Genomic DNA, 27,363 nt, shown 5'->3' on the forward strand with positions numbered 1-27,363 from the left:
TTGTCTTCATGCCAGTATTGCACTATCTTAATCATTCTAGCTTCAGAATATATCCATTATCGAGTAGGGCAATTCCTTTTTATTTTTCAACAGTGCTTTAGCTGTGTTAAGTTTTGGCCATTTAAATTTTAGGATTAGTTTATCAAGTAACATGGATAAACCTCCTGGGGTCTTAATTGCGTTGAATTGGGAAGAATTAACATCAGTTTTGCTCATAGCCCCTAGAGCTATCTTCCTCCTTTGCCCTGCTCTTTGCTCAGGGATCACATTGTGTAGGGTCCCTTGTCTTTCGGCCCCTTCTCCTGTTCTGTGCTGGGTTTTCCCCTGTATCTTTGGCCCCAGGCATGGTAATGGATCCCTGGTGTCGTCCGAGTACCATACTGTGCGTTGTTGGGTCCTTGCATCCTGCTCATACCTTTATAAGCAGCTTTCATCGTAGTCTAATTTAACCATCTGAGGTGAACTCAATTTTATGCTGGGATCCTGACAGGGTCATTAAAAAAAAACAAAAACAAAAACTGATTTTTTTTTTCCTGGTACATTTCTTTGTTACCCAACTCTTCCATCGAGAAATTAAACAGAGGCTGTTTAATTTCTTTTAATTTTCCTATGCTAACAACTGTATAATCTGTAACTAAAAGCTGGGTCTTTTCTTTTTGATCCAATATGCCTTTAATTTTCTTGTTCTGTCACCATATCCAGGACCTCAGGTGTGCAGGGTTGGATAATTAATGGTGATAAGAGAATGTTAACTACAAGTTACTACTTCTTCACAATCTGTTGAGGCTTGTTTTATGACCTAATTTGGAAGATTCCATGGATGTTTTGAGTGTACTTGAGAAAACTGTTCTCTGATTGTTGGATGTAGAATTCTAAATATTCATCCATTGGGTTATAAAATTGGTGATTCTAGTGTTCAGCCCTTTGTGTTGTCATGATCTTTGCTGGGTTTGTGTCTTCTTGACCTGCCAATAATAAATGAATAGGTTTGTTAATTTCTCCCAGGGATTCTGTTGCTTTTTATGTTTGTTTATTTATTTATTTATTTAAAATACTTTTTTTAGTTATACATGGGCACAATAACTTTATTTTGCTTATTTATTTTTATGTGGTGCTGAGGATTGAACCCAGTGCCTTACATGTACGAGGCAAGCGCTCTACCACTGAGCCACAACCCCAGCCCCTCTGTTGCTTTTTAGTTTATACATTTGAAGCACCTTCACTAGGTACATACATGTTTAGAGGTGTTGTGTCTTTTTGGTAAATTGAACCTCTTGCCATTATGTACTAACTAAATTTTTCTCTTTAATGATATCTTAGTCGTAATATATGAGTTTTATTTTACCAAAGTTGTATCAGCTTTTATTATGTCTGCTATATCTTTTCTCATCTTTTCACTTCAAACTTTTTAGCGTTCTTGTACTTTGGGTGTAGACCCTGGGTTCAGTAACCGGCACCCCCCCCACACAAAAAAATACTACCCAGTTGTCTTTTATAGTCAATGTCACATGAGAGAGGTCTCATGTCATTTGGGTCCTTGGTCCTTTAAGGTGTTCCGTTCTTTTACTTTGAAAGTTATTAATAATCTTTTTTTTAAAAAAAATCTGATTTCCTTGAATTTTACTGTAGTATTTAGTAGTCTATCTTGAATAAGATTTTCCTCAATTGTTCTGTTGGTATTCAATAAAATTTCACTTTTTAAAATTCATCTTACAGGAGGACAGTTTGTTTAGGCTCATGTTTTCCGGGGTTCAGTTCAGGGTGGGTTGCTGCATTGCCCTGGGCCCAAGGTGACACAGACCTTCCTAGTGGAAGGGCATGCGGGAGAAGCACTGCTCCATTGTTCATGGTGGCCACAAAGCAGAGAGAAAATGGGAAGAGGCTGTGGGGAAAATTCACCCTTGAACACTGTTATTCTCACATTTCCTGTACGATTTCTCTAGGAGTAGAATTGCTGGCTCATAGAACATGTGAATATTTGACTTTGGAAAACAACTTGGCATTGCTTTATGAAGTAGTTGTCCCTCTGTACTCTCTTCCAGCCATGTCCCACCTGCCTGCAGTTCCCACCCAGTTGGTCTATTCAAATTAGGATGGACTGATTAGGTTACAGCTCTCACAGTCCAGTCATTTCACCTCTGAACATTGCTGCATTATTAACACAGGACCTTTTGTGGGACACCTCGTATCCAGACTATTAACATTCTGCCCTGGGCCACCAAGAGCTCATTTTCTTCTTACAGTTCAAGTGCATTTAGTTTATCTCCTAGAGTCCCATAGCCTTAACAGCTCTAGCATTGCCCAAAAGTCTAAGTCCAGAGTCTCATTTGAGACTCAAAGTAAACTCTAGTAAAAACCAAAAGCAAGATACACAGATCCATTATAAAATGGCAAGAGTAGACATTCTCATTCCAAAATGAAGAAATAGTGGCAGAGAAAGAAGGATGGGTGAGGGCTGGGGTTGTGGCTCAGTGGTAGAGCGCTCATCTAGCACATGCAAGGGCCTGAGTTTGATCCTCAGCACCACATAAAAATAAATAAATAAAATAAAGGTTTTGTGTCCAACTACAACTGAAAAGTAAATATTAAAAAAAAAAGGAATTGAACCAAAAGAAAACACAAACCCAGCTAAGCAAACAGTTCCCATAGCACCTCGTACAGCAACATTTTGCATTTTTTTTCCTAAACCTTTTTTTAAAAAAAATATTTATTTATTAGGTGTAGATGGACACAACACAATGCCTTTATTTTTATGTGGTGCTGAGGATCGAACCCAGGTCCCGCCCGTGCTAGGCAAGTGCTGTACCGCTGAGCCACAATCCCAGCCCAACATTTTGCTTTTAATCCTAAAATGTTTGTCATAAGCTTCGGGGAAATTTTCTCCATTATTTCTTCATGCATATCCTTCTCTCCATTAAATCTTCCCCCTAAAAAACTCTGCTGTCTGAGTGTTGCTCCTCCTACATGTGGCCTTCATCCTAAGTTATATTTTGATTTCTTCCTTTCCTCCTCATTTCCCGAGGGCTGCCTACCTTTGTCTTCGAGATCACATGATTTCTCTGTGTCCATGACTCTGTCACCTGCATTCTTTATATCACAATTATGTTTTTATTTAATATTTTGTCTTGTCCTTTTTACACTTTTAGAATCTACTTTATTTCATATTAATATTATTTATCTTGGAGCTCACCAGATCTCTCCTTCACTGAACTTGCAATGAGAGGGGGTGCTGCGGCGCTGTGCAGGTGGCCCTCCTGTGGGTCTTTGCCTGAAGTCCTCAGTGAGAAGCAGAGTTGGGAGGAGACGGTCACCCCTAATTTTAATCCACAGTCCCCTGACCTTTGGAGGGGGAGCATGGGGGGAGTGAACACAGGGGATGGTCAGTCCCCACCTGCTGTCCCCATCTCCTCTCCCAGTAGGGCTTGGCAGGTTCCCGAGTTCACCTCCTGTGGGCTCCCAAACTGGTTCTCTTGAGCATTTGCCACAGATTCTTCAGTAAGGGGACAGCAGTGATGGTGTCGAGGTGGCAGTGGAGGAGCAAGAAAGGGGCTCACACTACCTTGCTTTCCTTTCTCTGCTCAAGTTCCCTGCCAGTGGCCCCAGCTGCGCCCCCCGCCACCACACACACAGAGACACCAGTTCAGAGCAGCTTTCATCTTCCTGTGGGTTTCTCAAGATTTTTTTTTTTTACATTTCTCCAGGATGGATTTTTACATTTCTCCAGGGGTAGCCAATGAGCACTGCTAATTTTCCTTGTTGGCAGAGCCAGAGTGAAGTTCCTCTCTGCTTTTTCACACAGCCGCTATTTTTAAGCTCTTATGTTCTTTTAATATATATGTATTTCAGATGAGCAAAAAGAAAAATATTGCCACTGCCCGTGTGTGACCACTGTTAACATTTTGTTTTGTGTCCTGCCTGCCTTTGCTTTATTTTGTGTTGCTCTGCAGTTTGTCATAAGCTTGTCAATAGCTATAGTTCACAGCCACGGTTATTTCCTTAAGTTAAATTCATAGAAGTGAAATTCCAGGTCAAAGCCTTTTAAAGTTCCATACTCTAACTTCTCCCCGGGATTTTTTCCCCTACACCATGAGCATGTGCATTCCCATGAAATCCTACCAAAACAGACAATTAACTTGGTAATCTTTTTGCCTTTTTCTCAGTCCAGCTTTGCTAGGATGCTTTACTCCTGGTGTCTGCTCTCATGGGAAGCTAGGCTGGTTCTCCACCAGGAGACATCCATTCCCTAGTTTGATAGAAGCACCTGTCTCAGGATGGAAAGACCTAGTCAGTGTTACTATCCACTAGCACAAAGTCACCTACAAACCAAGGGGTGTGTGTGTGTGTTCTGACATTATTAAAGAAAAAGTGTTCATAGAAAAAAATTAGCTATAGGTAAATTTTTTTAAAAAAATCACCTATAATCCTACTGGTCAAAGATGACTACTGTGAACATGTTGACAGTGTCTGTCAGTTTTATATTACTTCAGTGAAAACCTGAGGCAACTAATTTTTAAAGAGAAAATATTTATTTCACTCATACTTCTGGAGGTTCAAGTTCGAGATCCAGTGGGTTTTTGCCTCTGGTGAGGACAGTGGATGACAGTGGCAGGAGCACGTGAGAGAGAAGTGAGTGGTCACAGCTATGTGCGTGTTGAACCAATATCAGAGACGGGATGAGTGGAGTCTCCCAGTCCCTTCTGAGGACATACCCTCAGTGACCTAACGACCTCCCCTAAGGCCCTGCCCTTCCTAAAAGTTCCACCCTAGGGACCACGCTTTTAACCTGTGGGTCTTTGAGAGACATTCAGCATCCAAACTACAGCACACAGTTTATCTTTTCTCTGGACTTTAATTGGATTTGAATGTGAGCAGGTGGGTGTACGGTGCTGGGATTGAACCCAGGTCCTTGTGCATCTGAGGCAAGCACACTACCAACTGAGCTATATCCTCAGCATCAGGTGGGGTTTTTTTGTTTGTTTGGGTTGTGGGGTTTTTTTTTTTTTTTTTTTTTTTGTCTTTGGTTTTATGTATAGTTCTTCAGGAATTCCTTGTGCTCAGTTTTCCACCTTGCTCATTTGCCATGTGTTCATTTTGCTTCCTGTCACGTTTTCTCTTTCTGTAGCTATTGTCAGCCCTCTGTATCAGTTTCCGCATACACAGAACCAACCAACCATGGATCAGAGTTATTCAGTGAAAAACATTAAGCTATTGCTGACATGCACTAAGTCGTTCGACCTGCCTCTTTTGCATCTGTATTAAACATGAGCGGACTTGACTTGTCATTATGCTCTAACCTCTGCAGTGTAACCTGTTTACATAGTACTTAGGTTGTACTAGGTATGATTAGGAACCTAGAGATACGGGAGGATGTGCAGTGGTTAGATGCACATTTTATGCCCTCTTATAAAAGGGACTGGAGCATCTGTGGGTTTTGATTTGCAAGGGGATCTGCAGCACCTCAGGCTTTGCTTGCAGGCTGCCGTAGTGTCCACCTGCTGCTCTAGCCCTTCTTCCGCTCCCTTCCCCTGCTTTCAGGGAGGAGTGAGGCCAGCTTGCCCAGCTTATCTGGATATGATCCCCAGCCAGGCAACTTCCTGACCTGCCTCTAGATCCCTCTGCTTCTTGTACACAGACCACCAAGCTTGGCACATACTGGTCACTTGCACCTTTTTACAGAACCCTCTTTGGTGCCTTTGGGCTGTGGTCATCTCTCCATCTGATTCCATCCACTTTCTGTCTTCCAGCCTTTCTTTGTCACTCTAGGCCATTGATGAAATTTTTCTCACCTTCCAGGACAGCTATGAATTTCTGATCCTTATTCCTAGGGAGTTGTGGGGTGGGGGTGTCAAACAGTACTTAATTTGAACTCAAGTTTTGTTTTTGTTAGACAGAGTTACACAGGCCCTGTGTTGTTGGTTGTTGGGAACAGTCCTAGATTCAAGGACACATGGACCTGAATCTCAGCTGTTCTTAGAAGCTGCATGACTTTGAACAATTTTTTGGACCCCCAACTAGGTCCCACATCTTAAAGCTTCCACTTCTTTCCAATAGCACCACCTTAGGAACCAAGCCTCTGGCAGGTGGGGACTTTGGGCACATTCCAGACCTGAGCCCATAGCATCTACTAAATAATGCTGATGGCTGTGGGAGGCTTGAGCGAGCTGTGCCTGCAGAGCACCCAGCCCTGAGTGAGCAGTCAGTATTTCATTTCTTGGCGATTGTTGCCATGGTTTTTATTCTGACGCTTTTTATTTAGCCAAGTCTGCTTAATAGGTCCAGAGTACCCTACTCCCTCCCTCTCTCTGGTCCGAGTCTTGCCTTCCAGCCTTTCTCCTGGCTTCACCAAGATGAACACTGATGTCTCCCACCCTGTGCTGTCTCTGCAGCCCAGCTGCACCGGCTGGAAGGGCTGAAGACCATCGGGGTCACCACCAATGGCATCAACCTAGCCCGGCTGCTGCCCGCACTTCAGAAAGCAGGTCTCACTGCCATCAACATCAGCCTGGACACCCTGGTGCCAGCCAAGTTTGAGTTCATCGTCCGCAGGAAAGGTGATCAGACTTGGGTTGGGGCGGGTGATCCTCTCAAGTTCCTGCATGGCTGGGGCTGAGTGAGGGGCCCAGTCACTGGCTGTAGATGAGCCAAATGCCCACTGTTTGAGGATGAAATACTAACGAACCAGGGTGACCCAGCTCTCCCTGCCACCCAAACTCAGCCGCAGTTTGCCCAGGACAGAGGGAATTTTCAGAATAAAAGCCTTTGGGTTTTAAAACCAGTCTCTAGCAAGCTGGCTAAGTTGGTCACCTTAAGGTGAGCTTTGAAGAAATGTGGGCCTGACCATGATGGAAGTAATCACCTGAGATGGCAGAGCCAGGGTGAGCCCTGCTGGGAGGGTGTCCCCAGCAGTCCCCTATGGTTGTCCTATGCCCAACTGGATATAAGCCTCTCTCGTTCAACCCTCCTGTACACACTCCCACACCCTTTTTCTGCTTGGTGGCCTTGGAGGGTTTGGGGGAGCTGAGATAGACAGGTAGAGCCAGCTCTTTCTGGGCCAGGGTCTGGCTTCCTAGGCATGGAAGCTTCAGGTCTCGGACACTTTTTTGGAAAAAGTGTCAATATCCTTCCCCCCATCCTCTTTCCTCCCCTTTGCTGGTACGTGGCTCCCTGTTTGTGCTTTTCTGAGTGTTGAGGAAGCACCAAGCCTCCTTCCTCAGCAAAGGGCTGCTCCATATGCTGTGCAGGGGACAGAAGACACATGTGTCCTTGCCCTGACCCCACAGGCTACTAAGGACAAAAAGTTGAAGTATCCAGACAACCACTGCTTGTCTGGTGGTACTGATGAAGTGCCACCAGGAGGAGAGAACTCAACCTGGAGGCATTTGTACTGACCTTGAAGAACCCAGAGGATTTGGTGCAAGGGAGATCCCTCTGAGGGGATGGCGAGCAGAGAAACTGCAAGGGCATCTCCATGTCCATTTACTCCCCTCTCCTTGTTTGTCCTTCCCTGGCGCATATGTTGGAGATAGCATGTCCTGACATCAGATCGTCCCCCTGTTCACTCTCTTGTCACCTGCCTTTGGGAGTAGTGCTTTAGAAGGGAACTTTGGGTCCTTGGTTAGGCTAGCAGTGTCCTCTGTAAAAACTGCACATTCCTGTCCTTGTCCTCCCTCACTGGGCAAATGCTGTAAAGAACAGAGACCATCAACAGGTGCCCTCCCTTGGGGCCACTACCCAGACTGCAGCACCTCAGGTGGGGAGGGGTCAGCGTGCAGTTGGGCTCAGATGATTGGGTGCCCAAGGAGTTTCAGGATGGCCTGGGCACCGCCCAAGGTTAACTACAGAGGGAGGTGACAACAGGCCCAGTAATGGCTTACCAGCCCTGGAGCAGCACCCACACGATTGGTGCTCTGAGTATATGCTGAGTGAATGAAGGACGGACTGCTGATGAAGGACAGGGAAAAGACCAGTGAGAGAGGTGGAAACCTGCATTCTGTGAGAGGGAGACCACTCCCCGGTTCCCCCACAGGACAGTGCCTCCCCTGGCCCTCAGCTTTCTCATCCAGATGTGAGGGTTCAGCTAGATCAGGGGCTGGCACACAACGGCCCACAAGCCAGATCTACCCGCCATCTATTTGTACAGCCTTTGAACCTAGAATGGATTTACAGGTAACATTTGGAATTAATTAATGATTTGGAACATTAATCGTTAACCCCATTAAGCAAAATAGTATCCTTATTAAAAAAAAAAATTCCCTCCTTCCATCCTATTGTAGATCTGTATTACAAAAGATACTTCATTATCAAACTTTGAATTTAGTCCAAAAATACTACATGGCATTTACCTATGTGGAATCCTCGATTGTACTTCTTGGCTTGCAAAACCTTACATGTTTATTCTCTGACCTGTTATAGAAAATGCTTGCCCTCTGCAGACGAAGTGTTCTGTGAGGCTCCCTGCGGTGGGGGAGAGAGGAAGTTCCTGGGTCCTTGATTCTCTCTCCCTCCCTGCAGGCTTCCACAAGGTCATGGAGGGCATCCACAAGGCCATCGAGCTGGGCTACAGCCCTGTGAAGGTGAGGACTTACCACACTGCTGACTTCTCCTCTCTCCCACCTGACTTGGCCTTCCACTCTCACATGGCTCCCCTGGCCCTGGGGACAATGTCCCTGGCCAGGACAGCTGAAGTGTATCTCCCACTACTTCCCTTCACACTGCATGGCCCCAGGGAATCTTCCAAATTAAGGAGAATTGGGGGGAGAGGCACCGACTGGGTCCCCCAGTGGAAGACCTCTGCAGTTGCTAAGAGCCCTAAAGGTCATCCCAAAAGAATGTTGGGTTGTCCCTCATGGTCCCATGGCCCCTGACCAGGTGAACTGCGTGGTGATGCGAGGTCTGAACGAGGACGAGCTCTTGGACTTCGTGACCCTGACCAAGGGACTCCCCCTGGACATACGCTTCATAGAGTACATGCCCTTTGACGGTCAGTGACAGGGGTGGCAGGCAAGGGTAAGGAAATTGGGTCTGGGGTTGAGTGAGGTGTACAAGGTTGGGCTCACCCTGTGGGTACTGCTGACCGCAGGGATAGTGGGAGGGGCTTGGCTGGTGCTGGCTCAGCGTTGTGCTGGGCATTCTCAGTGGAGTGTGATTGGTCCAGCCATTTTGAGCAGGGGTCCCTGTCCTCCCATCCAAGGGGCTGGAGTCTAGTTCCTGTGCTGCATGGGAAAATGGACTGGAAGAACCCTTCAATTCTGTGACTCAAGAGCTCCCCCTGCTACCCCCAATCCAAATATAGGCAACAAGTGGAACTTCAAGAAGATGGTCAGCTACAAGGAGATGCTGGACACCATCCGGCAGCAGTGGCCAGAGCTGGAGAAGCTGCCAGAGGAGGAATGCAGCACAGCCAAGGTTAGGGAGAGGCTGCGGAGGCCACTGGCCTCTGCTCCCGGATGGAGAGCAGGCAGGGGCTGCATGGGGGTGGTGTGTTTCAGTAGTGCCTTGGTGACCTCCTATCCCTGGATGAACCAGCAGATGGGGCTGGGATGAGGCTTCATCTCTTCTGAGGGTTCCACTCCAGCAGGTGGCTGGAGAGCCTGCTGTCCCTCTCCAACTGGTCTCTCTAGACGTGCTGCCCACAGGTCTCTGTATTGTCAGCAGGTCCCTCTAGGACAAGCCAGGCACCAGTCATTCATCACACTGGTGTCATCTGTCATCTCAGGGCTTTGGGTGCCACCTTCCCACGAGCTCCTCAGAGAAGGCTGTGGAGTAGGGGGGCCTGATTGGAGGAGGGCGTGCTTGGCCCAATAGCCTGTCCCCATGCCTCTGCTGCCCTTCTCCTCGTAGGCCTTCAGAATCCCCGGCTTCCTAGGCCAGGTCAGCTTTATCACATCCATGTCTGAGCACTTCTGTGGGACCTGCAACCGCCTGCGGATCACAGCTGATGGGAACCTCAAGGTGAGCACCCCTCCTCCACAAAGACCCCTCACTTCCCTATGTTCTCATTTCCCCCCACCGAGCCCTGATTGGAGAGGAGGCAGCAGGTTACAGCAGTGGACTCATGGCCCCTGAGGCACTGTGACCCAGACTCCCTCCCTCTTTTCTTCTCTTGGGCCCCTGAAGTAGTTTCTGGTTTATTGGGAGCCCCTATCCAGCTTCAGTGCTCCCAGAGGGGAGAGCTGAAGGACCAGTGTGCACTTTGCTCCACACCCACCCGGATCAGCCCCTCCACCGGGCCTGGGGCTCAGCTCTGAAGCCAACATCTATTCCTCCCATCTGATAAACATGTTCTGTGTGTTCAGCCCTGTGGGGAACACAAGAGCCTGCTCCCTTTAAGGCCATAAAAGCTCACTGGTGAGCCCAAAGAGGAGGTACGCAGAGGCCCACAATTGTGCTAGGCGCATGTCTGGACAGGCAGTGAGGGTGGTGGACCCTGAAGAGCACTACATCTCCGGGGACCTGGAAGGATGGTGGGGTAGGAGTGAGGAGGGAGGGTGTGTACTTGAGGCTCATAACTGATTGAAGTCAGAGGCGAGGAGACCACGTTATACAGGACTTTGGTTCAGAACGAGTTCTGTTGACAGTCGGGAGCTTCGTAAGGTTTCTGAACAAGGGGAGGCATGAGTCCCATCCATCCTGGATTTGAAGATAAGGAAGACTAATTAGACGATGATTCAGCAGTGCCCCCCCAAGCACTCAGGGGTGTGAGGTGAGGATTTGAGAATCCAAGAGCTCGAGGTGTGGAGTGGAGGAAAGGAAGGTGTTTAAGTGGCTGCTGAGCCTCAAGACCTGCTGAGGATTGGGGTGAGGAATTGAGTTTGGGTGCATCAAATTTAACATCCAAAAGGAACTACCCAGAGGGTTGTTGAAAAGGTTTGTGGACTTTCCTGGGCTGGAAATGTAGAACTGACTTGGACTGAAGCTGCTGCCTGTTTCCCAGCAGAAAATGCACGGTGGGTTTTTGGAAAGAGTGTAACGAAGAGGCTGCTTGTAGTGTGTGGGTGAAGGGAACCTGCAAGTCACATAGAGGCACTCAGATGAGCAGCAGCTACCTAGGTGGAAAAGGCAGGACGTGATATCACCCAGTGAGGGCTCGGGATTGGAGGAGAGGGGGCCTGCTTGGCTTTGTTGGCAGCTGTGAAAAGAAGCCACTCCCACCAGAGATGTCAAGCAGAGAGGAAATGTCCCGCCCATCTTTCTTCTTGATTCTCATCTCAGGACTGCCGCATCCGTCCCTGAGCCCCTGTGGGGCCCAGCCTTTCAAAGAAGCTGGGTAGCACTGTGTGAAGCTTGAATGACCAGAGTGTCATCTCTGCCAGCCCTCAAATGCCCAGCTACCCAGTGGGGCTCACAGGCTTGAATAGGAGTGGGGCAGGTGGTAATGTCCACCAGTGAAAGGACCGAGGGGCCGAGGTGAGATGGATATGCATGTCCTGTCTAAGGACTCAGTTACAACTGATTGGGGTCCACTGGTGGTAAAGAGGCTGTTCCATTGAACGTTACAGTGCAAGATACGGGCCTGGATTTTTTGTATTATTTCTGTTGGCATCTGTTTGACATTTTTTGTGAATATGTGTGGTACTAGGGATTGAACCCAGGGTCCTCTACCCTGAGCTATATACCCCAGGCCTCCTTATTTCTTTATTTTAAACAGGGTCTTCCTAAGTTGCTTAGGGCCTCACTAAGTTGCTGAGGCTGCCCTTGAATTTTGCAGTCTCCTGCCTCAGCCTCCCGAGTCACTGGGATTCAGATGTGCACCACTACACCCAGCTCTATTTAACTTTTCAAAGTATGATATGTTCACTAAAGGAAATATGACTAAATCAGACATGGGCCTCAGGAAGTCTGCTTTTGCTTCTTTTGCTTCAGCCTCCCTGACCCCTCCATTCATCGCCCTCTGTCCCTCGTGGCTGGGTTTCCTGCTTTGTGTATGATCCTGCATGGAGGCTCAGACACTGGTGCTCAGGCTCAGTGGTGAGGGGCCTGTTGTCCTGACCCCACACAGGTGTGCCTCTTCGGGAACTCGGAGGTATCGCTGCGGGACCACCTGCGGGCAGGGGCCTCTGAGGAGGAGCTGCTGAAAATCATTGGGGCTGCAGTGGGCAGGAAGAAGCCACGTCATGCAGGTAAGGCCGGGAGTGGGAAGGCCAGGGAGGTGCTGTGATCAATAGGAGGGAGGTTCAGAATTAGGGGTGAGCAGACTGAAAGCCCGGGAAGAAGCTGGTGGGTCTAAGTGTCCCTGCTGCAACTCACTCCTGGAGCTCTGGACTTGGGGTGGTGGTTCTCCTTTAGGGAGAGGAGCATGGCAGGGGCTACACAGGAGGACCTGAAATTCTACTGGCTGTTACCGGCTGGGGAGAGAGGGTTGCCATTTCCTATTTCCATGTGTTGTCTTCTGTTAGGGAGGACAGTGCCCTGGGCATCCAGACTGTCCTCTGTCTTGGGTGATGTGGCTACATGCATGTGGGGACTTTTTGTCACAGCTAGCATATGTGTAGGGCTGTCGGAGCACGTGGGCCTCCCGTTCGTTTTAGTGAACTCTTCTCTCCTGCCTTTTCTCTGCCCCTCCCTCTCCCCTCCCTCCCCATCCTTCCCTACCCCAGGCATGTTCACTATTTCCCAGATGAAGAACCGGCCCATGATCCTCATCGGTGGGTGACCCATCAGTACGTAACCACTCACCCTTGTCATTGGGGGGTCCTGTGGGGTGGGGCCCTGCCACCAGGCACCCCAGCTCCTGCACCTCATCCTGGAGCTCTTTATTTTGTTTTTCTTCTACCCCTTCGCCTTTTCTTACCCCCTCCAGCCTTGACTGTTTCTTCTCTTCCCTGCCCACTGCTCCCCATTTCAGTACATGCCACAGAAATCACTTCTGTCCCACCAGAAATCAGGGCAAAGCATTAGGGACTACCTAATGGTCACTAAGTTAGTTGTCCCTTGAGAATGGAGCTCTTGGTTAAAGTAGAGACCCTTTCCTCCGCTCAGGAATCTTCTAGCTTGGACACACTGCAGTATGGAGTAATCCATGCCCGTACGCCTGGACCACTGGCCCTGGAGGTTGGTGCTGTGCATCTGTGCCAGGCACAGACTGAGGCAGCTGCCACAATGTTACTAGTCATTTCAGGCAGGAGATGGCTAGGATCTTAACCTCCCAATTCCTGAACTCTAGAAAATGTGCTCGGGAAGCATCACCCCTTTGTAAAGCTATGTGTGGTCTCCTACCCATGGGAATTGGGCCAGTCCATGAAGAGCTGGAGGGCCACTGTGCCTTTCTGGCATAGGGCCAAGATAGAGCAGGTGAGGCCTTGACCCTGCGTCACACCCATTTCTGGACCCTTTAAATCAGACCATTAGACAAGAGAACACAGTGATTAAAACTGAAACAAAGGGTTCTTTTCTCCAGAGGTTGGAGCAAAGGAATGCATGCTGGAGCGAGCTAGAGACAGCCTTAGCACACCAGCCACCCAAGGAGGCAGCTCTAGGAAAACGCCACCGTGAGCACCTCCCTGTGCCTCCACTACAGCAGTGGTCCTCTTGGTGGGTCTTAGCCTGTGCTGATGCACCTTCACAGCAAGGAGAGGGGAGCACCTTGATGATCCCCCAAGAAGGGAGGGTGTGCTTCTGATATCGACAAGGCTGGGGATCGGAGTGTGATGGAAAGCAGAAGCTGGGAAACCTTGACTTCGTAAGGAATTCCATTACTCTCAAGGATGTAGGGTCACGGACTTGTCTTTGCTATAAAGGCAGAGTTCCTAGGACAGAGCCTCGCAGACTTCCATGTACATATGAGCCACTTAGGGATCTTGTTTTGGATTCTGATTTAGGAGAACTAGAGTGGGATTCTTCATCTCTAATGAGTTTTAAGATGGCACTGACGTTGTTGGTCTCTTGGCCACCATTTGGACAACAGCAAGAGCCTGCAAAATTCCCAAGGTCCTCTGGACCCTTGGACTCAACCTGTTAGTTTATGTGCACTTTTACTGTGCCAGAGGGACTTGAAAGGCATTTTTTAAGTAGATCAAGTATTTTTTATATTTGATCTGTACACTAAATGATTTCTACTAATTCTTGGTAGGGAACATGAAGAAGAAAATAGCTATAATTGATAATTTATGGGGAGACCAACTACAGTTTTCTTTTAAGAAAATGAAGGGACACTGAGGATTTATTCAATCCACACTCCAGCCTTCAGGCCTTAGGTGGTACTTAAGGGAATTTTGGAAGATTGTGTGACAAAGGGAAGACAGGGATGACCCTGCACCATCATTGCCTGACAAAGGGCTATAAGCGTGAACTGTGGACACCTCTGTCTGTCTTCTGTCTTGTTTCTTCTCACTGTTTTTTTGTTCTTGTCTTTTTCCCCAGTGTGAAAGAGAACTTGAGGTGGGGCGGGGAGAGGGTTGGAGAGAACAGGTGGGAAAAAAGACTATATTTTGGGCTTAGTCTCTCTTCTCTTCCTTCTTGTCTTCCAGAGTTCTTTTTGCTGCTCCAAGATTCTTCCCCACCAGCCAGCCTGAGCATTTTCTCCCGGGACCCCCTCCATGTTCAGGGTCTGAGACCCACAGTGAGTTTCTCCAACCAGATGGCAACTTTTTGGAAAGGACGTGGCATCCCCCAGACCCATTCGTGGATGGGGTCTGGCTGCCCTCAGAGACACTACAGCTCCCAGGCAGACTCGGACACCAATTCAAAGTGCCTTAGCCCAGGGTCCCGGGTTCCTGCTGCCCACTCAGGACCCTGGTCGACCTCAGACCAGCTAACACATGTGGACTCGGAAGGACAGGCAGCAATGGTAGATGTGGGTGGGAAACCAGATACAGAGCGGGTGGCTGTGGCCTCAGCTGTGGTCCTCCTGGGGCCTGTAGCCTTCAAGCTTGTCCAACAGAACCAGCTAAAGAAGGGAGATGCCCTGGTGGTGGCCCAGCTGGCTGGAATCCAGGCGGCCAAGATCACCAGCCAGCTCATTCCTCTGTGCCACCATGTGGCCCTGAACCACGTCCAGGTGCAGCTGGAACTGGACAGCTCGCGCCACGCTGCAGTGATCCAGGCCACTTGTCGGGCTCGGGGCCCCACCGGGGTGGAGATGGAGGCGCTGACTTCTGCTGCGGTGGCCGCCCTCACCCTGTATGACATGTGCAAGGCTGTCAGCAGGGACATCGTGGTGGGGGAGGTCAAACTCATCAGCAAGACTGGAGGCCAGCGGGGGGACTTCCATCGGGCTTAGAGCCTGTCCCTTTGCTGCTAGATGATTTATAATAACCTGTGAAGTCCCCTTTATGCAGAGAGGATGCCATAGACCTTTAAGTCTTCCAAAGACACTGAGGTAATGGAGGGGACTACAGAGAGCATCACCAGGTGACAGGAAAACCAGGACATGTTACTTATGAACTGTTGGAGACACTAGCTTCGGGAAACCCAACCCGTAACTACTCATTTTGGGTTCTCTCTTCCCCTGGTTCCTGGGGAGAAAATAAGGGCTCATTAAGCAGAGGAACCCACTTTGAGAAGGGAAAAGCACAAGCTTGCTTAAGAATGTATCACAGCTTCTCTCCAATAGTGTGGCCTTCCCGATCTCATGTGGCCACAGCCCTGTGCCGTCCCTCCGTTCCTGCCATCCCTCTTTCCAAAGAGCCAGTTGCCCCTTCCTTTGGCCCTAGTCTGTGGCTGATGCCACCTACAGGCTTTGGACTTAACAATTGCACTGACCCGCCAGCTCCCTTACCTTGTCCCCCTCTTACACAGAATGCACGTGTTGGGGTACCCTGGGGACCCTTGGCTGACCGCTTACCCCACACCTGCTCACTGCCTTCCACCCACACACACCTCTTTATTCTGGAATATGTCAGGGAAAGAAGAGAGTTGAAGATGATCTTCGCCCTCAACACAAATAAAGCCACGGTGCCAAATTTGGAGAGGCAAGAACAAGGACTGTATCTGGGGGTGTTGGGCAGCTACGGTTTTTTCCACCTCAATCCATCCCACAGACCCATTCCCCAAGAAAGGCAGGGAGACCCTGGCAAGGCCAATGGCATTCTCTCCATATGCCTGCTCCCCCCTCCCACCATGGGGAGTGGGAGGTGTGAGAATGCACGCTAAGAGGAATTTTGTCAGGTAGGGGTGATGCACCCCAACCACCTTGCTTGTATCACCAGCTACTGGTAACCAGGAGTGATTTGGAGACTCCTGTTTCCACACCCCCAAACATGGGCCTGGCCCCCTGGGTTCTTTCATGTGAATGGGCTCCTGTGGGGGTGTCCTCAGTGGTGACCCTGCTGAGGTTGCTGGCAAAGGTTGAATAACCAGCTCTGAAAAGCAATTTCCTGATACAAATACTCCCAATTTTGGCTCTCCACGTAACACTGCAGACTTTTGTGGAGCCGGTACCAGCTGGCTGTAGCACATGCCCCACTGTGACCATTTCCCAGCCCACCTCAAGTCCCCTCTAGGAGGAATCACAAGTTTCTAGCAGCCTGGATAGGGATGGTATGGATTTAATATTTTTTAGTATTACAATATATTCTTATAAAAAAAGGTGCAGGTAAAAAGGACACTGCAGATTTTGTACATGAGCCTCAGTTGTCATCTGAGACAGCTGGTGGGAGCAGCCTTGCCGTGAAGTTTGGTAGAGGTCCCTTGTAGAGGGTGGAGAGAGATGGTTATGGCTGCCCAGTTGGTGGCAATGGGAGGGGTATGGGGGAGAACCCAGACCAGACCCTTCTCCGTCCACCTGGAGAATTTTCTTAACTCCCCTAAATACATCCATCATGGGCAGGGGAGATGGTGCTGCTGCCGCTGTTGAGAAGGGTCACATGAGGTTGACTATAAATTTTACAGTGGACACAAATTAGCTAGAGGAATTTACCCCCAAAGGGGTAAGAAGGTTTCAGGAATCCTGGGGAAAGCAAAACCAAGAAACATATATACAGGCTTAATCATTTAACACCAAGTACCAACCCCGCTACCTACTTTGGGCACCAGGGCTGCCTTATTGATTTGACCGTGATGGTCCATAGTCCAAGGCACTGTTGGAGATCTGGCCACAGTGGCATCTAGTGCCAGAGCCACTGGCCAGATCCAGAAAATAATAAATAGAAAAAAATATTTTGGGGGTGAGAAGGCTGGGTTCTGGAAGAATGTGTCCCTTGTAAACAGTTAAACTAAACCCTGCCTTGCTGAGAATTGAGTGTGTCTTGAACAGCTTCCATATTCCATGTCTTTGCTGGTGCATATCCGGGCTTCCACGGTAGTTGGGAATGCCAAGATTTGGATGGTGCTGGTTGGACAGAAGTAGAGCCCTCCCCATTTGCTGCCCCTGGCTGACTCAGCCCAGTCAGTTTGGGAGAGGACCTTAGGAAACCCCATCATGAACCCCCATCCTCCCAGAGCCCACTGCTCGCAGCAGAGGTTCTTGGGGTACAGATGGAGGTAACAAAGCTCTCAGCAACTGCTCTTCTTAGAAGCCTATGCCTTTGCCTAACCCTCTCCTAGGTCCCAGGATGGCCTCTTCACACCTATGCTGACCAAGCTTGCACTTGCTCGGATCCCTCCCACCAAAACACTTATGATCTCCCCCTCAAACCAACTCACATGCTGGCCTCACTGACCCTGTGTCTTCCCCCACAGCTACTATGATCCCACCCCAGGAATCTGATATAGGGAAAAGACCCAAGATAGGCAGCTCAAAAGTGAGCCCAGCCCACCACTCTGTCCACTGGCAACGACCCTGAGCCAGGAAGATAGGATTGGAAGATGAGAACTATAAAGGGAAGGGACCAGGAGCCAGCTGATGGTGCAGATCAGGCAGGGCTAGCCTGAAGGTATGTGTTTAGAAAATACAGGCCTTGATGGAGCTGATCTCACTCTGCTGACCTCACCCTCCTCCATTTGGAAGAAAGAAGACCTGTCCAGATACAGCTGTTCTGCTGATCTGCCAAGCACAACTCAGTATGGACAAAATGAAGGTGGTGGACAGGAGGACCAGTATGGGCCCCTCTGCAAGAACCAAACTGACCACCAGAGGTGGAAGTGGGCGCCTTCTCTCAGCTGTCCTCCCTTGGCTCCTTCAAGCACTGTGCTCTCCAAGGAAGTCAGTGGCCTTGTCTCCCCATCTCCCCAGTGTTCCCTGCCTGTCCTCTTAGCCCCACTTTGAATGCCTCCAGGGGGACCATCCTTAGAGGTGACCGTAAATGCAGAGGGTAGCTTTGGCCCTCAGGAACCAACTTCCCAGGGCCAGCCTCAGCCAACTTTTCATGTTCCAAGAAATCTCTGCAGCCAGGACAGGCAGGAGGCCTCTGTGACTTCTGCCCTGGGGCAGGTGTTCAAAAGGTGTGGAGCCCAGGGAACTGTTGCATGGAACTAGGCTTTCAAGTGTCACCCTCTGGTGAGGGGCTCCCAGGAACTCTAGCAACATATGCGGTCACTCTCACTTCAGGACAGTAGGGAGTTGTCACAGGATCCCTTGCCCAAGAATGAAGTGTGAGGACACATGAAATCTTTTACTCCCTCCCTCACCAGACTTGTCAAACACCTCGGAGTGAGTCATAGTCCTGGGAACCCTGGGGTACATTTGCTGGGTTGTAGATTAGTAGATAGGATGGACATGGGGTTAGGGAAGGGAGAGGGACCAAAGGACTGACACTGTGGGAAACAGGCACTGCTACTCCGTCCTGCTGACTTTGGTCCGTACATCACCTTCATCTTACATAAGGCCTCTTCGGTTTCCAGCCAAGAAAAAAGTTTGCTCCCAGATTCATATTCCACTGAGCCTCCTCTTCAGCGACAGGAGCCTGGATTCCCTCCCCCTGGCTTTCAGAGGCCCAACTACCATTACTCCCCACTGCGCAGGAGATCAGATTGGGACAAGGTCCATGGACCTCTCCAGTCTAGATCTGGAACAGTTCTGTGCTAGGGTGGGTTTGCCCAGGGTGGGGAGCAGGAACAGGGCCCCCTCAGTCTGGGATTGCCTGGCCAGGACCTGCCAGGGATGTCCAAGCCAACCTCAGAGGCTCCCCCTGGGAGCCAGGATCAGAACAATCAATGTGGAGGAGGTGAGCAGAGTCCCTTAAGGTAAGTGTGGGGAGACACCTGGTCCAGCCCCACCCAGCCTCACCCAGGGCCCAGCCTGGGGCTCGAATTCCGCCTCCTCCACTCAGCCTCTCTCAGCTGTCCCCGTCTCCTGGCCGCCCACGTGGCCATTCCCCAGGTCAGTAATTTAGCCTGTTAATGGCCCTTTCACGGGTGGCTTCTGGGGCCTGGCTCCCTGAACGCTTGCGGCTGCGCTTGAGCTTGCTCAAGTCCTTGTCGAACACCTCTCCAGAGCGCAGGGCCGACACCAGGTCGTCGAACTCTCCTCCCTCCTCCAGGGTGCTGCTCGCCAGGACCTTCCGCTGCCGTTGCCACCGTTCCCGCTCCCGCTGCTCCTTCAGCTGGGGGTGGGGGTCGAGAAGCTGGAGCCCTCTCAGGGACAGGGGCCAAGGCAGGGCAGCTGCACAGTCCCCTTGCTGCACTGATGGCCTGATAGCTGGGGGCCACCCCTGGACTGGGGGTGCTTCACTTACCAGCGCCCCCACCTTACTTCTCAGGATGCCCCAACCTCTCACTGCTGTCTTCCAGGATGGGCATTGGCAGCTCCAGTGCACCCCAGTCCCTTCTGCCTCAGCCCAACAATTCTACCCCCAAGTGGCTCCCCGCCCTGACCCTCCGCTCAGGCCTTCCCCTCTGTCCTCATCCTGCCCCAGGCCCAGCCTCACCATGGCTTCCATGCGTGCCCGCCGTTCCTCCTCCTCTTTCCTCCTCCTCATGGCCTCCAAGTCCTGCCGGGCCTCTGAGAAGGACTGCAGGAAGGTATCAAAGATGCCAAAGAACTCGTCGGGCTGCATCTTGCTGTCATGTTCCCCGAAGTGCATCAGTGCCTTGGCAAACTGTGCGGGGAGGGAACAGGTTGGTGGAGAGTCATCAAGCAAGGGGCTCAGCTCTGCGGTTAGCTGGGCTCCAGGCAGAGCATGGCCCAGTCCAAAGCCCAGGATCATAGGAAGTGGGGAGACCCCATTATCTATGCATAAGGACAAAGCTAAGGAAAAGCTTGAGGCCCACACCTGGGGAGGTAGGATTTGGACCGACTGACAGGTCACCTCAAGGACACCTCTGGGTCTGCTATGGTGAAGGTCCAGGTCATGAAGTGTAGACCTTGGGAAGCCCTTCCTGAGGTCAGGAACTGCCCAGTCAGACTGAACCTGAGATCAGTTAGTTATTGGGTTACTTATTGAACTCTTCTGTGCCTCAACTTCCTCGTTTGTAAGATGGAAATAATAGAATCTGTAGTGCTATTGTGGGAGTAAATGAGAATAGATGCAAGGGAATAGTTACACGTGTCGGGCCCTGTTTGGACTGACAGCTACCATCTCTAATTCAACCCAAGCAACAGCCTCTAAGGAACACCTCATAACTCAGCGTTCTCCCTGGGCCAGCAGCCTCTGCACTTCTTGGATGCCAGTTAGGAATGCTGAGTCTCAGACCCCACACCAAGCCTCTTGAATAAGAATCCAGTTTGCAAAAGCCCCACATACGGGGCATATGTGCAGATCAGCCTAAGAAGCTGGGAAAAGCAAAACAATCAAGTCCAAAGCTGCAATGCAGAGTTAGGCTCCTCAGCCGATTCCACCATTTATAGCTGGCCATCATGGGCATGTCACCTCCATGTCCTATTTGTTGAGTGGGCTTGTGAAACCTTAGCGAACCTGTAAGGAGGGTGGTACCTCAACCCTGATAAGTGGACTGTGTTCTTTGCAATATGTGGTTATCCATATGGGTACAATATGCTCACGCATCCTGCAGGAGTGAGGGGACAGTTCCTCCTCAAAGCTCTGTGGCTCTGGGGTTGTTCCCCCTGGGCTGTCTGTGGGAGGCAGGGGTGAAGGAGCTCTGCTAGACACAGCTGAGATGAGGAGCAGTGGGGCTCAGGGTCTGGCTGAGGTCAAGGGGCACTTGGGGCACCCTTACCTTGTCCCTGGCCTCATTCAGTTGGTCTTCCAGCTCTGAGAAGCTGAAGCTGGATACTGTGATGAAGTCGCTCATGACTGGGACAAACTTGTCATTGGGCTCTCGCACCTGGCGTCTCTGATACTCCAGCTCCTGAGAAGGAAGAGTGATTCAGAATTAGAATCAGGAATTCAGGGATCATCACCACCCCCATTTGCCACTCATGGGACATTGAGCCTCCCTTTGGAAGAGGGAACACCTAAAGTTCACAGTCCTCAGGGTGGTACAGAGTATGAGTTATCCACCACTTCACCCACCTCTAGGCCCTCACCTACCAATGTCATCTTTCTTTTTCAAGAGCCTTGCTACACAGAATGTGTTCTGGGACCAGTAGCATCACCTGGGAAATCTTAATAAATGCACAGCCTCAGGCCCACCCCAGACCTATTGGGTGAGAATCTACATTGTAACAAGACCTCCAGGGAGTCATGTGAAGATTTAAAATATGTGTTTTCTAAAGCTCCTAACTGGTGCAAATGCTGCTGGTCCATGGACCACACTAACAAGTTGGATGTTTGGAAATCACCTCTTGCCCCATTGTGGCAAAAGGTTATTTCTTATACTTAATGTCACTTCTTTCTTGAAGTCCATTTCCCACTCACACTTTCCCTTTCCCTACAAGGAAGAGGGGAGAGGTTTTGGAGGGGTGAGGGGCAAAAGGTTGAGGACATCCCAATACTGGGCCTGCCTTGCCTAGAGCCAGAGATGGTATTAGCTGAGAAGCATCAGGGCAGGAATGAGAAAGGCCAAAGTCTGGGTGCTATGGTCTGTGTGTTTCCTCCAAATTCATGGGATGAAATCCTGCTCTCCCAACAGGGTGGCATTAGAAAGATGGAGTCTTTGAGCTGTGGTGGTTCGTGAGGGCAGAGTCTATGTGAATGGAATGAGTTCCCTTATAGAAAAGACCCCAGGAGCTCATCTGCCCTTCCCACCACGTGAGGGTACAGCAAGAAGGTGCCATCTCTGAGGAGCAAGCTCTCACCAGACACTGAATCGGCTGGCAACTTGATCTTACACTTCCTGGACTTCAGATCTGGGAGCCATTTCTCTTATTTATAAGCGACTCTGTTCGTGACATCCTAAATGGACCAGTACACCTGAGCCTTCAGCAAGCACAGCAATGGGTCCCCCACTGACCCAGTCGGGTGAAGAGACATGAGGAAGAATTTTCTGGGGCCAGCAGACCTCTGTGCAACCCTGCGTGACCCCTATTCCTAGCCAGTTCTCCGCTTTCCTATCCACTTGAATTGAACTAAAACATGGCAGATTTATAGTTCACTCCATCCCCTTCCATATGGACATCATGTTGGACAGGAATATAGAAACAACCTCAGTTGTCCCCTCTGTGGGGGCCAAAATCTAAACCCCAGATAATCCAATCCTGAGGGCTGTGACCACTGTGCCAATTGCTGGACCTCAGCCAGGAGCTTTAGGTCACAGAAGTGCCCCAGGCTGGGGTGTACCGTGGATCCAGTGTGAGCAGCATGGGCAGCTGTTTCTCTGACAGCACCCCCCAAGCCCAGGCATGCTTGATGACATACTCACCACCTCGACAGCTCTTAGGCCCTTCCTCAGGTTGCTAACCTCCTTCTCCAGCTCCGCCAGGCTGTGGAGAGACAGGAGGGAGAGGAGTTCACCAGCTCTGCACGGTGGAGGAGGACCTGAGGCTGGTTCAGGTGGACAGCAACACTAAGCACAGTGGCCTGGGGGGTCTGTGGACCTGAGTCCCAGCTCTGCTTAGGCTACTAACAGGTGGCCCTAGAAAAATCACTTTCCTTCTGCCTGCTGGTGCATAGAGTTCTGTTGCATAGACCCTTTCGGATCAGAAATACCATGCTCCATATTTTCTAACACATGGCCTCTGGCTCAGACTTCTATTTTTTTATTAGTATCAGGTACTGCTTATCAGTTCTTAACAGGATGCTGTGGCTTGAATGTGACCCCAAAAGTTCCTGTATCAAAAAGTTATATTAATGGCATCTGGAGGTGGGGCTGATGAGAGATAATCAGGATTAGATGAGGTCATAAGGGTAAGGACCCCCATGATGTTATCAGTGGCTTTATAAGGACAAAGACCCAAGCTAGCAATAACACTTGCTGTCTTGCAGTATGATGTGCTCTGCCATGTGATGGTGCACCAGATGCTAAGCAGACCCTGAGGCCATGCTCTTGGACAGCCCAGCCTCCAGAACTGTAAGTCAAATGAACTATTTTTTATAAATTACCCAGTCTCAGGTATTATGTGATAGCAACAGAAGAAAGACACAGGATACTTTGTATGCAGCAAGCATTGGATACCTATTAGCCTTTTACATTTCTGGTTCCACTGGAGATGGTTTCTATCAGCCCTTGGGTTCAGGTCTGATTTCGGTAGCAAAGGCTGTTGAAGCCCCATGCTATGTCCTCCATCCATCCATTAACATGGCCTCAACTCTTCCAGCTGGGTGAGCACTTTTTCTGGGGTAGCCTTCTCAACCTGTACCCATGATCAGAGAGTTCTAGCCTCCTGAGATGCCCTCAGCCATTGAATGACACAGGATACTGTGTGACTGCCCCAGTGCCCTTACCCCATGGGTGGATATCCAACCTCCTGGAGTCGCCTAGTGGGGCTTGGTGCCACTTTCCTACCGTGGTAACTGGCTTACCAAGGTCCCTGTTTTGGGCATTCCGTTTCTTCCTAGCTTACTTCCCACTCCTCTTTTTGGTATTTTCTGGAAGCATCACTGAAATAAGGATCTAAGAACAAACTGTCTGGTTCTCCCAAAAGCAGCCCCTGGATTGCTGCCCACTCCTAGTTAGCCCAAGGTGCATGTCATCATGGGGATAAGGACGTCTTAGAGGGACCCCTCACTTGACTTTGGCGGCTTCTGGAAGATGCTGCAGTTCCGAAGGCATGTTTAGGATGTCAGGGAAATGCTTCTCCAGAATCATGATCAGGTAATGGAGCAGAGAGATGTTTCTGTGGATGACAGGTCAGGGGTGAGGGACCAGGAAGCAGAATGAGGGTCAGGAGGAGACCCACAGGCAGGGAGTCCTGGGGAGAGAGGTCAAGGGTGAGGTGAGTTGGAGGCTAAGGAGGCAAACAGGTCCCCACCTGTCGATGCTGGACTTGGTGTCAGCAATCTTGTTGAGGCTGGCCACCCGAAATCCATAGGCGCCCCCGCGCTGCCCCTTGTTCATGAAGTTGCCAATGGCCAGGACGACCTCTAACATCTGCTTCAGACGCTTGCTGCGAGTCAGCTCCCGGGAGGCCAGCAGGATGGCTGGGAAAGGGGGGACAGGTCAGAGCCTGAGCAGGGAAGCTGCTCCCCTTACACCCCAAGAAGATGCCACGATAGAGTTCAGAGAGCCACTGTCCAATGTCTTCAACTCTTGTGGGCCAGAGGCTTTCCCACTTCTCATCTCCAAGATTCCAGCTCCACGGACACAGACGAACTCACCAAGTCCAAGGCACCAGTCTTCTCGGACAGCACCAATACTTTCCCCAAGAACATACTTGAAAAAAACCTTTTCATGCATAAAATGATTATTATGTCCTTTCTATGAATATGATACTTTTCCTTCCTAAACCTAGCACTTAAAAATTTTAAGTTCTGCCACAATGTTGAGCAAAATAAGCCAGCATGAAATTATTCATAAGTTTACATAAGTAAAATAATTTTACATAAGTAAAATTCATAACAAAAAAAAATTACTAGAAGTCTCTTTGGAGAAGAGGGAGGCCTTAATAGTTGGAAGGGGGCAACATTTAGGAGAAAGATGCACAGAGGAGTCTGGGGGTCTGGAAACCTTCCAGGTCTGAGCAGGTGTGAGTATATGGGGTTCACTTTATACCAATTCATCAAGTGGGGCTCTCCTCTGTGCTTTGTCCTATTTCAATAAAAAGTTCATTTGGAAAAAAAATAGTTCTAAAAGTTTCTGGCAATTTATATTCCTTGGGATAATTTTTCTAAGGTTGATATGCTATTTGAAAAATCTGCAAAGGGATCCTTAAAAAATGCTAAAATGTTGGCCAAACAGAAAATGACAGGGGTTCAAAGGAAATCAGTGTCAATGGGAAAACTCCCCTCTGCAGTCCTGACATTTGAGATACACTCAGGAAGAATATATTCATGAATATATTCATAAGAATATTACATTTGCAACCATATTCATCTTGACTGTATTCAGAGGATGTATTCATAATAATACATAATAAGAATCAGTAAATTTGGTATACTCAGCAATGAACGTATTCATAAGAATATATTTCAGGATATGTTCTGAATATATTCATAGAAGAACGGGCAAATTTGTCCAAGTTGGTGCATTGGCTTTAGGTAAGCTGACCCAGAGTCCCTGCTGGAGGATGAGAGGATGGGTGTCACTAGCCCAGGACCCAGCTAGGATAGGCTCCATCTTGGATCCTCCAGGAATATTTCCTGGAAGAACTGGAAAGAAGAGTGTGACTCTTAGCCGCTGCATAATTCTCTACCCCGAATCAAGCACAGGATCTGATTCTATAATAGCCAACCCAGCCCTCTCTTCCCTACCTCGCCCTCAGACATCCTCCAGCAGAGCGAGTCTTAAGCAGCAGAGCTTTCGGAGAGTGACTTTCCCAGAACTTTTGTCTTCCAAACTCATCTTGCTCTGTGAAGCTCGATATTAAAGGGAGACCTTCCAGAACATCCCCAGACTATCAGGAAGCACTTAGGAGCAGGAACGGGAAGCTGTCTGGAACTAACCCTACCCCATGGCTGAGCTGCTCTGGTTCTGAAACTCCAATGGCAGTTGCTCCCATTTGCTCCAGTGAGCCAGGACACACAAACTGTTGAGCGCACACATCTTGGGCTGAACGCCTTATCTGTGCCTCATGCCCCAAAGGCTGTCTACGGCAGGAAGATGAAGATAAGGAATCAGCCTGGTCAGAGGGTGAGGAGATACCACCAGAGCTTAGCGATGCAGAGTCACTCCTGAGTTTTTCCTTCTCTCTCAGACCCATTATCTCTAAACACCTGCAGGTCCCTCACTGCCTGAGGATGGCATGATGGGAGACCGGGTTCAGGTTATAGAAAGGGTCTGCCTTTAGCTCTCCAGGCTCCATCCTTCCTCAGAAGCCACCTGGAAGCAGCCCACTGGACTCCACCAAGGTCCATTCCCTGGACTGGCTGCCAGGGAGGATATGTTCATGAATATATTGACTGACCCTGGCGTCCAGCAGGGGGGGCCCATGCTCTGCTCTGCCCCAAGCCCTGCACCCTCAGCATCGGGGACACAGGCTCTCTTGTTCCCCTCTGCTGGGCTTCCCAGCCTTTGTCCCTACCCTGCCCTCCTGCCTTTTCTGCAACTCTCTGCCCCTCCCTCCTCTGCCATCCCAACAGGCAGCCCCAGGAAGATGTCCTGTGGACAGTACCACTGGACCGGGGAAAGGCGTGGGTTAGGAAGACAGCAAGTGCATCCTTATCCTAGCTCCACCACCCACCAATGACCACTGCCAGAGTCACCAGGCAACAGAGATGAGAAAGCAGGCATATAGAGGGTGATGATAGCACTCACACATGGGACTGTTGTAAGGACCAAATGACACCTTTTTCTTTTTGCATAATGTTTGGTACATGGTTGTCAGAAATCATACTTCTTGTTGGTTTTCAGTTTTTGTTTTGTTTTGTGGCACTGGTGACTGAGCCCAGTGGGCACTCCACCACTAAGCTGTACCCCAGCCTCTTTATTTTGAGACAGAGTCTCAGTGCATTGTAGAAACACCCCTTGAACTTGCAATCCTCCTGCCTCAGCCTCCTGGGTAGCTAGGATTACAGTTGTGCACCACCAAACCAGGCAGAGATTAAAGATTTCCCATCTGAAATGGCCTGTTTTGAAGGGGTTTTCCTGCCTCAGAAAATCAGATGCCTCCATGAATCACCGTATGTAGTTTTTCACTTCTTAGTAGCTCAAACATGAATTAATGTGCCCAGAGGTCTTCTATGAACTTAGCAACTCTCAGGTGGGCAAAACAGATGAGCTCAATGTGCACCAGGTGCTGTTCTAGGTGCAGCTATTATCTTCTCCTGTTTCTGTTCCACAGTGGGACAGGATTCTCTCCAGGGCAGAGAGTTTGCATGCTGAGACACAGAAATGTGTCACATGGTTGGCACAGAGATTAATATAAATAAGCCCATTTTTCTACAACATCACAGTTTAAATTTCGTCCTTGCCTTTCTTTTTCCCTTTTGGGTTAAGAATAAGGAAGAAGCTTCCCTCTGCCCCATTCATGGATTCCCAGATGCCTCTCCATCCCAGCCCTCCCCCAGCCCTCCCCCAGCCCTCCCCCAGCCCTCCCCCAGCCCTCCCCCAGCC

General features: G+C 49.6%; 2 protein-coding genes across 5 annotated transcripts in view; one reads left to right on the forward strand and one right to left on the reverse strand.

The window, feature by feature from the left end:
* The window catches only part of Mocs1 (molybdenum cofactor synthesis 1), a 29,189-nt gene extending 12,038 nt beyond the window's left edge, over positions 1–17,151 (forward strand). Inside the window, exons 4-11 of one of the 3 annotated variants that reach the window (XM_076858773.1) lie at positions 6,387–6,551; positions 8,512–8,573; positions 8,869–8,980; positions 9,293–9,405; positions 9,841–9,951; positions 11,999–12,119; positions 12,597–12,644; positions 14,466–17,151. In XM_076858773.1, the coding sequence (XP_076714888.1) occupies positions 6,387–6,551; positions 8,512–8,573; positions 8,869–8,980; positions 9,293–9,405; positions 9,841–9,951; positions 11,999–12,119; positions 12,597–12,644; positions 14,466–15,217 (1,484 nt within the window). In that variant the 3' untranslated portion in view covers positions 15,218–17,151. Of the gene's footprint in view, positions 1–6,386; positions 6,552–8,511; positions 8,574–8,868; positions 8,981–9,292; positions 9,406–9,840; positions 9,952–11,998; positions 12,120–12,596; positions 12,660–14,465 lie in introns of all 3 variants that reach the window. The other 2 variants (XM_076858775.1, XM_076858774.1) reach the window with 2 other exon arrangements.
* The window catches only part of Daam2 (dishevelled associated activator of morphogenesis 2), a 105,577-nt gene continuing 94,690 nt past the window's right edge, over positions 16,477–27,363 (reverse strand). For both annotated transcript variants that reach the window (XM_076858772.1, XM_076858771.1), the window contains 6 exons: positions 24,125–24,293; positions 23,882–23,989; positions 22,576–22,636; positions 20,992–21,123; positions 19,743–19,913; positions 16,477–19,418 (listed from right to left, as the gene is read on the reverse strand). In XM_076858772.1, coding sequence (XP_076714887.1) covers positions 19,197–19,418; positions 19,743–19,913; positions 20,992–21,123; positions 22,576–22,636; positions 23,882–23,989; positions 24,125–24,293 — 863 coding nt within the window. In that variant the 3' untranslated portion in view covers positions 16,477–19,196. The remainder of the gene's footprint in view (positions 19,419–19,742; positions 19,914–20,991; positions 21,124–22,575; positions 22,637–23,881; positions 23,990–24,124; positions 24,294–27,363) is intronic.

This window comes from Callospermophilus lateralis, chromosome 6 (genome assembly GCF_048772815.1).
Source record: "Callospermophilus lateralis isolate mCalLat2 chromosome 6, mCalLat2.hap1, whole genome shotgun sequence".
NCBI classification, from domain to species: domain Eukaryota; kingdom Metazoa; phylum Chordata; class Mammalia; order Rodentia; family Sciuridae; genus Callospermophilus; species Callospermophilus lateralis.